The following is a 16,797-nucleotide window of genomic DNA, read 5'->3' as shown; positions in this document are numbered from 1 at the left end:
TTTTTTTTTTCATGCTATCTGTATGGAACTTTGATATAATTTCCCATAATTTATGTGCTACAAATGAAATATGTTTAAAATCAGCTTGCCTTTAAACTGTGTGAATTAATGCCGAATGTTGTTAGATAAACAAATGAGTTTAAACTTTTCTTGGTGTCATGTTTTGACTGGTTAAGCTGTCTGTGTGACATGCACACACAAGTGTGTGATATAAAGTTTTAATTTCAGTTTGAGTGACACTCTGTTATGCAAACCCTGCGTGCTTAATAATAATAATAAATTATTGAATGATTCACAGCTCTCTGAAGTATTCAAAAGCAAACAGGAACAAAATGAGCGAAAGAGGTGAGTACAACTGTTTTCCAGCATTGCATAAACTAGCAATAATATATAGGTACATTTATTCTACAATGACTATAAAATATCACATTTGTTTCCTCGTAGTTCCTCTAATTTCAAAAGAAGATGACATTTATGTGGCAGGTAAGACACATTCTGTCATTTCACTTATCAGTTATTTTTAAGTAAGCATATGGCTGTGAAAGAGCCAGTTTCATTTCTGCCATTTAAATTCAGTGTCTGGAAAGTTTGCCTTATAAACTCCAAGAAAGATTCTTAAATAATAATATTAATAATAATAATAATGTAGTGTGAAATTTCATATACACTATGATTGAATAACCTTTGAATGGTGCTCTTTTTCTGCACTATTACAAATAAAACAAAGTATAATTGTACAAATATGTATGGAAAACAAACGTGTTGCAGCCTGCTGTAGTTTGTGCACCACTCTTCCCTTATAGCAGTGGTTCTCAAACTGGGGAACGCGAACAAAATTCTGAGTTTTGCCATTCATTTAATTCTACCCCAACTTAAAGTAACAGTAAAACCGAACATGTATTTCTGACAAGCAAAATGCCGCTTCTAATGTAAAAACAGGAAAATGGGAGTGCCGTAAACGGTCAAATACATGATATCCAATCAGCTTACCTCATCGTTTGCGGTCAAAACTGACTGCATCCACACAATGTGCATGTGATAGGATGCCCGCTAAATGTTCTGGTGGGTAAAACTGGATCAGGAAAGAGTTCAACAGGAAACACCATCCTGAATCTACAGTGTTTTAAAAAGGCTGTTTCACCAGAGTCAGTTACTACAACCAGTGAGAGACATGATGTAAAGACTGATGACCGGATCATCTCAGTCATCGACACTCCAGGCCTGTTTGATACAAGAATGACAAAACCGAAAATTAAGAATGAAATAATTAAGTGTGTCTACATTGACACGCACTGTACATTGAGATCGATTTAAACTCTCTTCGATACATACTCCTGTGCGTGTTAGTGTTTTCATGTTTAAAATACGAGCAATAAAGCAAATTTTCCTGATTATATCCAAACGATGGCAAATGTGACAATTTTTACAACAATTCATCAAAAAAAGGTAATATTAAGTGAACATAGATGTAGCCTTTTAAACAGAATACTGTCATGTTTGGGTTTTATTTAGCAATGAGGTTCACAGATGAAGAGAAGAGTGCAGTCAAATGGATTCAGGAGAACTTTGGAGAAGAAGCTGCATGTTACACCATCATTCTGTTCACTCACACAGATGCACTAGAGGAGAAACCATTAGATGAGTATATCAGAGAAAGTAATGATCTCAAGGCTCTTGTTAATGAGTGTGGTGGCAGATTTCACTCGATCAACAATAAAGACATTGAGAACCGCTCTCAGGTCACAGAACTGCTGAAGAAGATTGAGAAGATGGTGGAGAAGAACGGAGGACAACATTACACTGATGAGATGTTTCAGGAAGCTCAGAGAAGGATACTTGATAGAGTACAGTTCTGTGAGTGTGTGTTTGGCTTTTTATGTCTTATCAGGCTTCTTCTTTTACATATATTATCATGATATAAACAGTGGTGTAAGAAAAAAAACGTATTTTCTCGATTGTTCCTGCATTATTTCATTTCTTAATGTACCAAATTCAGTAGAACTATTTAGTCTGAACGTTATGTTTATGTCTGAATTGTAATTGCTCTGTTTCATTTAAAATTCCAATTGACAGGGTCAGAGAAACCTCGTATTGTGCTGCTGGGTAAAACTGGATCAGGAAAGACCGGAGTGGTGGAAACCATCCTGGGCAGAGAGAGGAGAAATTCACCAAATTCTGAAACCTGTGAAGTACATGAAGCAAATGTGGATAAAAAGAGCATGGAAATAATTGACACTCCAGGACTGATTGATGCATCAAAAGAGAAGATGAAAAAAGATGAAATCGAGAAGTTTGTCTGTATGTCTGCTCCTGGTCCTCATGTGTTTCTGCTGGTCATCAGACTGGACACGAGATTCACAGACGAAAAGAAAAACACAGAGAAATGGATTCAGGAGAACATTGGAGAAGATGCCGTACATCACACCATTATTCTGTTCACTCACGCTGATCTATTGAAGGGAAAATCATTAGATGAGTATATCAGAGAGCGACCATATCTGCAATCACTGGTTCACAGATGTGGTGACAGATCTCACCCATTCAATTGTCAGGACAGAAACAATCCCAATCAGGTCACAGAGCTGCTGGAGAAGATTGAAAACATGGCAGAAGCAAATGGATGGAGGTACTACACAAATCAGATGTTTAAAGAAATTCTCAACAGAAAAGTACGTAGACTACGTAATGCTTCAGTAGCAATTGGATCAGCAGGAGTAGCAGCCATAATAACAGGTGGTGCTGTCCTGGGAGCAACAACATTGGTCGCAGCACCGGCACTAGTTATTGCAGGAGGAGGTCTAGCTGTAGTTGGAGGAATAGGAATTTATAAAAAGTTTTCAAAGAAAGATTAGGACACTTTTTCTAATCATTTTCATGCATGACTTTTATAATTGTTGTAATTGTGGTTGTGGAAAGATGACACCATAACAGGATTAAATTAGCCATTTTAATAAATGGCTAAAATAAGCATTATGACGATCATTCAGTCTGAGGGGTTGTACATAAATCAAAAGTTTCAGATTAATAGTTTCCTGTAAAGGTGAATAAACCTTTTGATTGTGCTTATGATAAATGTACTTGACACAGCTATTCTGACATAAACACATGATTTTATGTTCTACTTGTTGCATTTATGCATTTATATGATTTACATACGTTGTTATGTGACGGCTTTGAAGGCCACTGCTATGTCAATTCAAAATTCAAGAATTTAATAAAATCAGACTGATGAACTTACTGTTGTTTTTTTTGTTATTTTTGAAGCTCAGCACAGTAAAAAGCCCAGTGTTAAATTAACTCTCCCTGGAGTTTATTTGAGTCCACACTCAAGAGTGTTAAAATCAACACTGAAGAGTGTCAAATTAACACTGAAGAAGTGTTAAAGTTAATGAGATAATTAGGTGATTAATTGAGTGATGATTGACCATTATTGAAGACACCTGATGGTAACAAGCAGAATCACCAAAGGAGAAAGTCACCGGTTTTAAGTCACCATTGTAGTGGTCAGTGTTTGCATTAGTTGGGACCTTGACCCTTAAACTTTAAACATAACATTTTTTTTGGCTACTACAAAATCTAATGTTAATTAAAGCTGCAAGCAGCGATGAACGGGCCCTCGCACCCGGGCTCACCGCCACCCGGTGGCTTTAGGAAAACAGCAAACAGTGGGCAATATGCGATAAGTGGTAAATATAGGAGGAATATGTCAAAGTCATTCACATGTGCCAAACTTCCTGCTGCCAGCTGGTGGCGCTATGATTATAACTGGATGTTGGCATGTAGGTGTCTTCAGGCCAGCACTTTTATTAAACATGTGAAGTCTGGTGCAGATTGAACATGGTATGTTTGAGTTAGTGTAAAGCATGGCATATCTTGTTGCCAACAGGTGGCACTATAATTATTACAGAACATTGACATGTAGATGTCTTCAGGCCAGTATTCTTACTAAACATGTGATGTTTGGTGCAGATTGGACATTGCATGTTTAAGTTAGTGTATAACAAGTAATTTTCTGTTGCCAGTAGGTGGCGCTATGATTATAACTTAATATTGGCATGTACATGTTTTCAGGCCAGGATTCTTATCAAATATGTGAAGTTTGGTGCAAATTGGATATTGTATGTTTAAGGTAGTGTAAAACATGCCATTTCCTGTTGCCAGCTGGTGGCGCTATGACTATAACTGAATATGGGCACGTAGATCTGTTTAGGTCAGGAGTCTTATCAAACATGTGAAGTTTGGTTAAGATCGGACATTTTATGCCTGAGTTACAAAAACTTTTATTCCCATGGTGAGACATCAAACTTTGTCACGGCGCCTTGGACTCATCCTTAAACGAAAACACAAGATCTTCACAACTTAAAATCGCAAAGGCCTTTAGATCAGACTGACCAAAAAAAAATGTTGATGTCATTAAATTTCTAAGAGTAGTTCGTTACAGCGTAAAACATGTCACTTCCTGTTGTCAGCAGGTGGCGCTATGACTATAACTGAATATGGGCACGTAGATCTGTTTAGGTCAGGAGTCTTATCAAACATGTGAAGTTTGGTTAAGATCGGACATTTTATGCCTGAGTTACAAAAACTTTTATTCCCATGGTGAGACATCAAACTTTGTCACGGCGCCTTGGACTCATCCTTAAACGAAAACACAAGATCTTCACAACTTAAAATCGCAATAGCATGCTTTAGCACTTAGCTAAGTGTTGCTAGCATCTTTTAGTATGTATCTAGCATGTTGCTAGCCTATTTTACACTTGCTGACGCTTTTTAATATGTTCCTAGGAGTCCATAACAGTGTTAAACATGTCACTTCCTGTTGCCAGCAGGTGGCGCTATGACTATAAACCGAGAACGGGCATGTAGATGTGTTCAGGACAGGACTCTTGAAGTGTTATTAGGAGATAGGGCAGATTGGACATTGCATGTCTGAGTTACAGAAACGTACTCTTTCACTGCATTAATAGCATGCTTTAGCACTTAGCTAAGTGTTGCTAGCATGTTTTAGTATGTTTCTAGCATGTTGCTAGCCTATGTAATAGTTACTGACGATTTATAATATGTTCCTAGGAGTCCATAACAGTGTTAAGCATGTCACTTCCTGCTGCCAGAAGGTGGCGCTATGATAATAACTGAATTTGGGCATGGGTATTTGTTCAGGACATAACACCTATCAAACGTGTGAAGTTGGGGCAGATTGGACACTGCATGCCTGAGTTACAGTAACTTCCTGTTTCACTGCATTAATAGCATGCTTTAGCACTTAGCGAAGTGTTGCTAGCATTTTTAGTATGTTTCTTGCATGTTGCCAGCCTATTTAACAGTTGCTGACGAATGACTATAAACAGAGAACGGGCATGTAGATGTGTTCAGGACAGGACTCTTGAAGTGTTATTAGGAGATGAAATAACTGCTAAGGCTGTGATTAACGTTACATTTGTGTCGATTGCAAGTGACGTTGCAGGTAGCGGAGAGTGCAAGTGAAGATTGCAAGTGACTTCCTAATTTAGTTTATTTTTTCTTGTCATCACCACCTGGCTACTGTTGTAAAATGTTGAGCGTTTCAAACAAAGAATTATAAATAAATAGAACAAAATAAAAAATAAAGACTGCAAGTGACATCAATAGCGGAAGCGCAAGTGTCTGAGAGTGCAAGTGCAAACCCAGACCCTCTTGTATCAGCAGGGAGCAACCTTCAACCTTATGTAGCCTATTCTGTTTTAAGTGTCTATTTTCTTAGAATGGTTCTATTGTGGATAGTTCAGGCATTACATGCAAGAAGAAATGAAAATGACATTGAACATTTTCTGAATACAGTTGGTTTCCTTCAGAAATACAGTGATATAAAAACACCTGCGCCAGTTTTTAGTTTTTAAACGTGCAGTGCACATGTTTATGCAAGGAAGTCAACGCCTTTTGGAAAATCTATTTGTGGCAGTCAGTTTTGATATTGTGGTGGCCTGCCATAAATAAATCAATGTATGGAAAACCCTGATGTGTATTGTATAAACATTTTCATATATAAATAAAAGTGATTGCATAGTAAGAGATAAACATCACGTATCTTAAATTTATACAATTTTCACGTGTTTTGATAGGATAATAGGAAAGTTTGTATTACATTTATTGAAAAAGTCAAAGTTCCAGAGGCTTTATGCAAAAATTGTATTCAATATTTTATGTTAAATAATGCTCCCTGAAAATAAGTGGGAAACAATGAAGATACATATTGAATTATTTGTTTACTAACTTTTAATTGTTAGTAAGAATGCTTAACTTCCCTCAAATTCTTTTTCACTCAAAGTTTCAATTTGAGAGTAATATTTCAGGGAAATATAAATGTTTATATCTTTTTTTTTTTTATGTTCCTAGGAGTCCATAACAGTGTTAAGCATGTCACTTCCTGTTGCCAGCAGGTGGCGCTATGACTATAAACCGAGAACGGGCATGTAGATGTGTTCAGGACAGGACTCTTGAAGTGTTATTAGGAGATGGCTGCCACGAATAAATCAATGTATGGGAAACCCTGATGTGTATTGTATAAACATTTTCATATATAAATAAAAGTGATTGCATAGTAAGAGATAAACATCACGTATCTTAAATTTATACAATTTTCACGTGTTTTGATAGGATAATAGGAAAGTTTGTATTACATTTATTGAAAAAGTCAAAGTTCCAGAGGCTTTATGCAAAAATTGTATTCAATATTTTATGTTAAATAATGCTCCCTGAAAATAAGTGGGAAACAATGAAGATACATATTGAATTATTTGTTTACTAACTTTTAATTGTTAGTAAGAATGCTTAACTTCCCTCAAATTCTTTTTCACTCAAAGTTTCAATTTGAGAGTAATATTTCAGGGAAATATAAATGTTTATATCTTTTTTTTTTTTTTTAATAATGAAACCTTTTTAAAAAGTTTTTTTTTTCCATTACAATGTTATAAAAACATTTTTACTTGAGTCATATTGTTTTTTTTTCTGTTTATTGTAGATGCCGAAGAAGAAGGGCTTTCGTATGCGACGCACTCCAAGATCCATCAAGAGTAAGAGTGATGATAATGCATGCATATGTTCAGAAAAATTGCAGCTGTCTGTTGTTGCTGGACTGATGTTCGAGCTGCACCACTGAATTGTGATGTGAATGCATTGATTGCATGTAGTGTTGTAGCAGCAATCAAACATGTCATTGCTCCTGTATGTACATGGGTACACACCGATGTTGATGACATATGTGTGGAAGGGAGTAAGCTAGCCACACCTTCACAGCGCAGTTAGTGCCATCATTCATCACAAAGATTATTTTGTGGTGGTTGATTGTACCACTCGTGATGTGTTTGGGATGGCATCTGCTATTGGCACATCTGTGGCTGTTTTTAACACATGCCTTAATGATCTGATGGTTCATATCAGGAATCTAAGGAAGTCTTTAGATGCACAGTGGTATGCCGTTAGTAGCATTTCTGTGAAGATGGGTCAAGAAGACTCTGAGCTGCAGAGTGGTAAAGTGTTTACAGAGAATTATGTTGACATCGAAGGTGCTGCTGAGTTTGATAGCAGTTTTTTCAGGCTTAAAAGTAACAATGTTGCCACTGAAGTTGCAGCTGAGGTGGAGGAAAGTTCTGTCAGGTTTGAAAGTAACAGAAGTTTCAGCTAACATTGAGAAAAGCACTTCTGTCAGACTTAAAAACAGTATAAGAGGATCATTTCATCAGGGGAATGAGCAGTTTCAATATGGAGGACTTCAGTGTATGGCAATAGCTTTGGTAAGTCTAGCAAAACATAAAGTTCATAGTGTCTTTTCATGGCAGACGAAAGATGTTGACAGAGTTGTAGTTTTAGGTGATGAGTTGTACACAGCTTTGCGAGACACCAATAGGATTAGCCAGCGGTCCGATATGTTGTGTGTTCATGATTTACCAAAAGAGACTGTTATTGATGGAGAGAATTTTTTGTTTCAATATAGTGACTTTGTCAGTGGTGATGTAAATGTTGTTGAAGGTGAATTTATTGAGAGTGGTGCCTGCAGCAGTCTATCAGTTGGACTGGAAAAGGTTTTTGCACAGTATGACACATGTCTTTTGACAGTGTGTAGCAATACGTGTGCAATCATCTCTCAAAACGGACAGTATGCATTGGTTGACTCTCATGAACGAAGTGCTCTTGGCATGATTGATGAAAGTGGAAGCAGTGTTGTTGTATATTTTTCTTCTCTTAAAGATTTGTACAATCACATTTGCCTTTTATCCACAGGGCTCAGTGAGCAACCTTTTGAAATAGCTGGTATCTGTGTCACTGTGAAATCCAGTCAATTGCGAATCATTTCAGCAATGACATATAAACCAATTGATGACGTTTGTTTGGGCCATTCACAAAGGCTTTTACAAATTCAGCATGTAAGTAGGTCTTGTGAAAGAGCAACTGTGAGTTGTAAAAGCCCTAACATGCCTTTTGCCACCAATGACTTGGCTTTGGAGAATGGTTCCTTTTCACAGCCAGATGTATCAAAATGTTAAAAAGCCGAATATACAAAGAGTTGAACTCTTACAGAGGGTGGTAAAGACTCTGACAAGACTTTTGAAATTGGGCTTGATTTGGCTTTTGCAAAAGATCTGCCAGTATATAGTAATGTAAGAACCAAGCGTAAGATTTCAGTAAGGAATTGTACTTCGAAAAAATTAAAAAGATATGATGTTGTTGAAGATAATTCAGATGTAGAATTTGTTAGTGATACAGTAAATAAAAATATGATGTTTAGTCCTATTTGTAAAAATGTCTGTCAAAGTTTGTGCACACTTTTAAATGTGGAGTTTGAAAAGACAAATGTACCACTGTTTACACGTGTTGGCTTATTAGGAGCTCCATGTAAAAATGACAGTATAGTGGCTGATGGCAACGGTTTTTTCCGAGCCATCTCTCAAGCTGTGACTGGCACACAAAAGTATCACAGAAAAATACGAGTTGCTGTAGTGCAACAGTTGGGAAAAAATAGTGTAAAATACCAAAACATTTTGAGAACAGAGTATTCGTCAATGTCAGAGTACATCAATAAGTCCAAAATGCGATATGTTAACATCTGGGCTACGGAAGTTGAAATACAAGCAACAGCGGATTATTTAGGAGTCAATGTATTTACATTTTTTGACGGCCGTTGGTTAAAATACACTTGCAACAGAAAGCTTTTGTCAAATCAGAGTATCTACTTAGAAAACTGCAATGGAAACCATTATGAAACTGTAGTTTGTGTTTATGAGCCTGAATTACAGAGTTGTTATGGCTATTGCAAAACCAGTGAATCTTATATTACAGGGTACAATATTAGATCACATATTAAGAATGACAATAATGTTTTAGCTTTGGAAAACCAGAAACTGCATTTTGAAGTGCAAATGCAGTCTAGGACTGAACAACAACACAACATATTAAAAACAGTGCAAAATGAGACCGGTGCAGCAGGAATGATAGTAGATTGTGATGTTGAAGTTGTGGGTGATTCTGATGTTGAAATTGTGGAAAATGCAGGTCATATGACATTCAAATATAGTCCTGTATCTACTGAAATTGCACAAACAATATGCAATGAATTCAATTTGAATTTTGAAAGAGAATATATACAAGTATCCCTTGTTTATGGGACTTTAGGCAGTGTTTGTAAGACACATAAAGTTGTTAAGGATGGTAATAGTTTTTTAGAGCAGTAGCTCAAGTGATTAGTGGTTCTGAAAAGAGTCATCGGAAAATAAGACTTGCGGTTGTCAAGTATATGGAAAATCACAGTGAAGAACACATGACGTTAATTGGAAAAGAATATGCTTCAATGTCAGAATATATAACCAAGTCACAAATGAAATATGTAGGATATTGTGCTTCAGACATAGAATATCAAGGTACAGCAAATGCTTTAGGTGTGGATCTATTTATATGCAATGGGGAAAAATGGATCAAATACATTTGCATGGGTACAGTGCTGAGAAATGAAGGAATTTATATAAAACAATGTGACAATTATTTTGAGGCTGTAATATGTGTCCAACATGCCGATAATAAGGTTTGCTTTGATTTGTGTAAAGTGGGTAATTTGCCAGAGACAAAGTACTTGTGTAGAAAGGATTCAAAAAGGCAGGCAGACATGACTGCAAATATTTGTATTTCAAATAGCAATTATTGTTTTTCTAAGTATTATAAAAGAAAATTGACCTTCCAAAAAAACATTAAATATCAGAATAATGTGTTGCATAAGGAAAAGAAAAAGAATGTTAGTAAAAGGAAGTATGAGGAAGATGTGTTGCATAAAGAAAAGAAAAAGAATGTCAGTAAAAGGAAGTATGAGGAAGATGTGTTGTATAAGGAAATGAAAAAGAATGTCAGTAAAAGGAAGTATGAGGAAGATATGTTGCACAAAAAAAGGGTGAAGGAATGGAGTACAAGAAAATATAGGTTAAACCAGTTGCACAGGAAGAATGTAAAGGCTATTAGTATGAGAAAATATCATGGAAACCCTGAACATAAAAAAAGTGTTAAAGCAGGTATGAAATTTAAAAGGCAACATATTAAAGTAAAAACAGAACAGTTTGATTTTGTTATGCAGCGATTTTTTGATTTGGTAAAAGATGGGCCAGATTTTGTGTGTTGTGTTTGCCAACGATTGTTGTTTAAACATCAGGTTTTAAATTGTAATAGAGATTATTATAACAGAAAAGTAACTGCTTTGATTTTAGATAAATGTATAAGTGAAGAATATTTACACAAATGTAATACAAACTGTATATTGCCATGTCAGTGATACAGATACAGCAAGAGGCAAGCTGTGGATTTGTTATACATGCCATTGTAAGCTAAATAAAGGTGAATTGCCACCTGAATGTGCGGCAAACAATTTGAGAGTTGAACCCATTCCACCAGAATTGGCATGTTTGAATAGCTTAGAACAACATTTGATTGCTTTACATATACCCTTTATGAAAATGTTAGCATTACCTAAAGGGGGGCAAAATGGAGTACATGGACCTGTAACATGTGTTCCTGCAAATATTGTGCAGACTTCAAATTTGTTGCCTCATTCTAGTATGGAAGGGTCTTTGTTGCCTGTAAAATTGAAACGAAAGTTAACTTATAAAGGTCATTACAAATATCAGTTTGTTGACACTTTGCATGTAAAACAAGCATTAAAATGTTTAAAACGGATAAATGTGCATTATAAACATGTAGAGTTTAATGAAGTTTGGCTAAATGGGTTTTGTAGGGAAGATAATGAGGTTTTAGTAAAGGACAGTGATGGACATGCTGAAAATGGTGAAAGATCTGTAGATGTTGGTCAAGATGAGCTTTTACATGACAGAAAACAACATTGCATGTTCCAGGACACATGTCTCATGCCTGTTGACATTGGTCAGGAAGCTCTTGATCATTATTTTGATAATATATTGAATGTGGCACCAGGAGAAGGGAATAATCCTGTAAAATTGCTTTCTGATCTTGGAAACGAAGCCAAATGCTTTCCAGTGTTATTTCCACTGGGATGTAATACTTATCATGTAAGTCGAGACAATCGTTTGACTTTGTCAAGGTATTTTAACAATCAAATTTTACATGCTGATGGAAGGTTTGCACAAAATGTAGAGTATATATTTTTTGCTCAGTACATGTCTGAAATTGAACAGGTTGTGTCAAATGTATCAGTTGCATTACGTAAAGGAAAAGGAGGTTGTGTGTCTCAAAAAGTTGATGATGATGTATTGAACAATGAGGAATCTTTAAAGAAACTGTTGGAATTTAATGATGGGTATCGTTTTCTTAAACCTATTAGAGGTACTCCAGCTTTTTGGCAAGCAGCACAACGTGACCTCTTAGCTTGTGTTCGTCAGCTTGGTGTCCCTACTTGGTTTTGTTCATTTTCTTCCGCTGATATGCGATGGAAAAATCTTCTTTTTAGTATCTTGAAACAGGAAGGAAGAACACAAACAGTTGAGGAATTACATTGGGCAGAAAGGTGTGAGTTGTTGCGTCGCAATCCTGTCACTGCGGCAAGAATGTTTGATTTTCGGTGGCATTGTTTTTTAAGGGAAGTACTTATGTCTTCACCTCATCCAATAGGTAAAATTAAGGATTACTTTTACCGTGTGGAATTTCAGCAGCGTGGTTCACCTCATGTACATTGCCTGTTTTGGATTGACAATGCCCCATTGATTGATAAAAACACAGATGAAGAGGTCATTCAATTTATTGATAAATATGTAACTTGTGAATTACCATTATCGGATGGTACATTATTGGAAATAGTGACATCTGTACAGCAGCATTCAAAGCGACATTCCAAAACCTGTAAAAAGTAAAACACTCTTTGTCGTTTTAACTTTCCCAGGCCACCATCTGCTCAAACATTTATATGTCGTGGTAAAAGTGATGCAAAAAAAAGTGTAACTGTCAGGTAGATAACACTGATAATTTAACAAAATGTGTGTGTGATAATCAAGCTCAAACTGATTTTAAAATGAAAAAAGAGCAGGCAGGTGAAATTTTGTCAGCAATTAAGAAGGCCCTTTCAGATGAGAATAGTAACTATGATAATGTTGAACATTTGTTTAAACATTTAGGTATAAATCAAGCAACGTTTGAGGCTGCATATAAATCCTTCAATCGAAATACACAAATTGTGTTGAAAAGACAAGTTAATGAGGTTTGGGTTAATCAATATAGCAATTAAAATGTTGGAATGCAAATTTAGATATCCAGTATGTTGTTGATGCATATGCTTGTGTGGTCTATATAATTTCTTATATATCAAAGTCAGAAAGGGAGATGGGGTTGCTGTTAGGTAATGCACAAAGAGAAGCACGTAAAGAGGGAAATATTAGTGCAAAAGATGCACTGAAAAACCTAGGCAGTGTTTATTTACATAACAGAGATGTGTGTGCTCAAGAATCTGTGTATAGATTAACAAATATGCATCTGAAGGAGTTTTCAAGGAAAGTTGTGTTTGTGCCAACAGGAGACCATGTAATTAAAATGAGTCTTCCTTTAAATGTGTTGAGGAAAAAGGCTGCAACACATGACCTTACCACAAATGTGGATGACTAGTATTGTAGATCGTTATAAGAATAGACCAAATGAGTTGAATGATATATGTATGGCAACATTTGCATCAGAATATCGTGTTTTAAGTAAGAATGAAAAATCCCAAACTCCGCTTAAATTAAAAAATGGTTGTGGTTTTATCACCAAAAGAACACGAACACAGCCAGCAGTTGTTCGTTATGCGCGCTTTTCTGAGGAAACAAATCCAGAACCATTTTATCAAAGTATTATGCAGTTGTTTCTGCCATACTGTTCAGATATGGAGCTGAAACCTCTGCATTTTGAAACATTTGAACAATTTTACAAGAATGGTTATGTAACATTTAGTGATGGATCTAGACATTCAGTTAAGTCAGTTGTTGACTTAAATAGAAAGAAGTTTGAAATGGAGGCAGATGAACTGGATAATATCCAGAATACAATTGGTAGTGATGGTGTAATAGAAGATGGCTGGTGTGAGCTCTGTCCAGAGCTAGAGATAGAACGCTTAATGTGTGAGGAGGAAATGAAAGACAAAAAACAACTAGTGGAAGAATATGAGGACAATATTCCAGATTTAGCATCAAGTAATCAAAAAGTTGCACATTTGGAAAAGAAAAATAATATAATGTGCAGAAGTGATGGTCTAGCCTTAATTAGATCTTTGAATGATACACAATTATGTATTTTTTATCAGATTCGACAATGGTGTTTAGATAAGATAATGGGGGAAAATCCAGATCCATTACATGTATTTATTACTGGTGGTGCAGGGACAGGAAAAAGCCATTTAATAAAAGCTATTCAGTATGAATCAATGAGGTTATTGTCAACAGTGTGTCATAATCCTGACAATATTTGTGTTTTGTTAACTGCTCCTACAGGGATTGCTGCATATAATTTGCATGCAGCTACAATTCATAACACATTTAGCATTGGGAAAGATGTACGTTTACCGTACATACCTTTGGGTGAAGATAAGCTTAATTGTTTGCGTGCTAAATATAGTGATCTGCATATTTTGATAATTGATGAAATATCAATGGTTGATCACAATCTATTAGCATATATTCACGGTAGACTGAGACAGATAAAACAAACAGGTGACTTTTCTCCCTTTGGAAATGTAAGTGTAATTGCTGTTGGAGATTTTTTTCAGTTACCTCCAGTGAAAGGGAAACCACTGTATGTTGACGACATTGGTATTAACCTGTGGTCTACTTTGTTTTCAGTTGTTGAGTTGAAAACAATAGTTAGACAAAAAGATAATACTTTTGCGGAGTTATTAAACCGAATAAGAATTCGTACAAAAGTGACCCCAATGTTAAATAGTGACATTGAGATATTAAAAAAATGTGAAACCGGTGAAAATAGCTCAGCTTTACACATATTTCCCACAAACAGACAGGTACATGAGCATAATGTTAAACAGCTAATTAAAACTTGTCCTGAATATTTTGAGATTGATGCTCAGGATTTTATAATTAATAACAAGACAGGGAAACTTGAATTGAAGAGTGGTCATCATTCAAAAACGCATAATACATGTTTGGATGAAATGCTGCTTTTAGGGAAAGATGCTCGTGTAATGTTGTGTAAAAATGTAGATGTCATGGATGGTCTGGTTAATGGGGTGTGTGGCACAGTAACACACATAGTTTATTCTAACAATGATAATAAGTTCCCTCAAATAGTGCATGTCAAATTTAATGACCATCAGGTTGGTGCTCAAAGGAGAAAATGTTGTACATCTCCTTCAGAAGTTGCAATGGGTTCTACAGGTATTAAACCAGAAGAGGAAAAAGTTCATAATAAAGGTGGACTGAGACGTCAATTTCCGTTAAAACTTGCTTGGGCTTGTACAGTACACAAAGTACAAGGAATTAGTGTTGATGAAGCTGTCGTGTCCCTTAAAAAAATATTTGCACCTGGACAGGCATATGTGGCATTAAGTCGTGTTAGGAGTTTGTCAGGTTTGATTATCCAAGATTTTGAAGAAAAGGTTATATATTGTAAAGACAGCATTAAGGATGCAGTTCAAAGCATGCCCACATTTTTTGTAAAAAATATACCAAAGTGCAAGGTCAATGCACAAGCATTCAGGGTGTTTTTGATGAATGTGCAAAGTTTACGCCAACATTTAGCTGATTTGATTTTGTGTATGCAGCATCTGAAGCCAACCTGCATTGCTATAACTGAAACATGGTTACCTGACTATCTCATTTGAAACCATAAAGATTGATGGTTATAGTTTTCATAATCAACCACGAAGTTCATCTTACAGTAACAGTATCCCAACTTTAATTGAAAGAAAAGGTCAACAACATGGTGGTGTTGGTATGTATACCACAGACAATTTGGCACATAATGTTGTCCAGGTACCAAATGTCAATTTAGAATGTTTAGTTTGCAACTACAGTACACACAATATATTAATAGCAGTTATTTATCGGCCACCATCATATCCCATGTGTTTGTTTAAAGAAAACCTAGGCAAATTGCTTGATTTTCTAGAATGTGTAAGTAATACAACTGTTATCATGGGAGATTTCAATGATAACATTTTAAAGTCTTTAACAATCTGCAAGTTTATAACAGACAGGGGGTTTATTCAACACGTAACACAAGCTACAACAGAAAAAGGTACATTAATTGATCATGTTTATGTGAAAACAACACATTATGATGTAGAAACATTAGTGCTTCCGACATATTTCAGTGACCATGAGGGTATTTTATGTTCTTTTACATTTAATGCTTTTAACAGAGATGAGGGGGAATTTGACCATTTGTAGGTTTTATTGTTCAGCTTTGTTTGATGGAGGTGGAAAGGGAATTCACATCCCTGTGGATACTTTATCTCTACTGAGCTAAATATAGCTGTATTGCAGTGCGTGTTCACTGCAAGGTAGAAATACAACTATTACTTCTTAAAAAGCTTTGTTTGGCAAAGGAGGTGGAGAGAGCATTCACATCCCTGTGGATACTTTATCTCTGCTGAGCCAAATATAGCTGTATTGCAGTGCGTGTTCACTGCAAGGTAGAAATACAACTATTACTTCTTAAAAAGCTTTGTTTGGCAAAGGAGGTGGAGAGAGCATTCACATCCCTGTGGATACTTTATCTCTGCTGAGCCAAATATAGCTGTATTGCAGTGCGTGTTCACTGCAAGGTAGAAATGTAAGTGTCTGCTTCCTTTGTCAAACAAGTCTATTTAATATGTTTCAGAGTATAGGCTACATCCTTATACTACAACTATACCTTTCACAATAATGGTTTCTTTTCCTGCATTGCAACAACATTTAGCTATGTTTTGAATATTTATTTATATTTGTCTGCGCTAACACATTCAAAAGGGCACTAACTGTAGTTATACACATTAGTTAAACAAAATATAATTTTACTATATGAAATACTGTTCTTTCTGTAAATTTAACAAACATTTAAATATTCATTTTGTACACAATTGGGGGAAAAGAGCGCATCGGAACTTACATGTTGTATATTTTAAAATGACATAGCTTATAATTTTTTTTTTATTTAATTAAAAAAAATATTATTTAAAAAAAACTGACAGATGATGGCTTATAAAATTATGCTTAACCATGACATACTAAAAATGACACTCAATACGATGATCAAAGATGGCCAACAACTACTGTTTTACATATAAAAATTAGAAAACATCTACATAAAGTCATTTCGAATGAAGTGTATAAGGAGATGAAAATATTAGGTTCA

The 16,797-nt window shown here is 35.6% G+C and overlaps 2 protein-coding genes and 1 pseudogene across 2 annotated transcripts in view; all 3 read left to right on the top strand.

The window, feature by feature from the left end:
- The window catches only part of LOC107572460 (GTPase IMAP family member 8-like), a 55,631-nt gene extending 52,779 nt beyond the window's left edge, over positions 1-2,852 (top strand). The window contains exons 3-4 of the mRNA XM_016258879.1: positions 1,520-1,854; positions 2,074-2,852. Of these exons, the coding sequence (XP_016114365.1) occupies positions 1,520-1,854; positions 2,074-2,852 (1,114 nt within the window). The remainder of the gene's footprint in view (positions 1-1,519; positions 1,855-2,073) is intronic.
- A 5,833-nt stretch (positions 2,853-8,685) lies between these two features.
- On the top strand, positions 8,686-9,782 carry LOC107572462 (uncharacterized). The gene has a single exon (XM_016258882.1). The coding sequence runs from the start codon at positions 8,751-8,753 to the stop codon at positions 9,702-9,704; it is 954 nt and encodes a 317-aa protein (XP_016114368.1). The 5' UTR covers positions 8,686-8,750; the 3' UTR covers positions 9,705-9,782.
- A 428-nt stretch (positions 9,783-10,210) lies between these two features.
- Positions 10,211-15,800, top strand: LOC107572459 (uncharacterized; annotated as a pseudogene).
- Positions 15,801-16,797: the final 997 nt, after the last annotated feature.

The sequence above is a fragment of the Sinocyclocheilus grahami genome, unplaced genomic scaffold (assembly GCF_001515645.1).
Source record: "Sinocyclocheilus grahami isolate Dianchi unplaced genomic scaffold, SAMN03320097.WGS_v1.1 scaffold1753.1, whole genome shotgun sequence".
Taxonomy (NCBI): domain Eukaryota; kingdom Metazoa; phylum Chordata; class Actinopteri; order Cypriniformes; family Cyprinidae; genus Sinocyclocheilus; species Sinocyclocheilus grahami.
This window is presented reverse-complemented; position numbering and strand designations above follow the sequence as displayed.

Bases quoted from the DNA above. Each gene is read 5' to 3' on its own strand.
- LOC107572462 (XM_016258882.1), top strand. From the start codon at position 8,751: ATGATGTTTAGTCCTATTTGTAAAAATGTCTGTCAAAGTTTGTGCACA.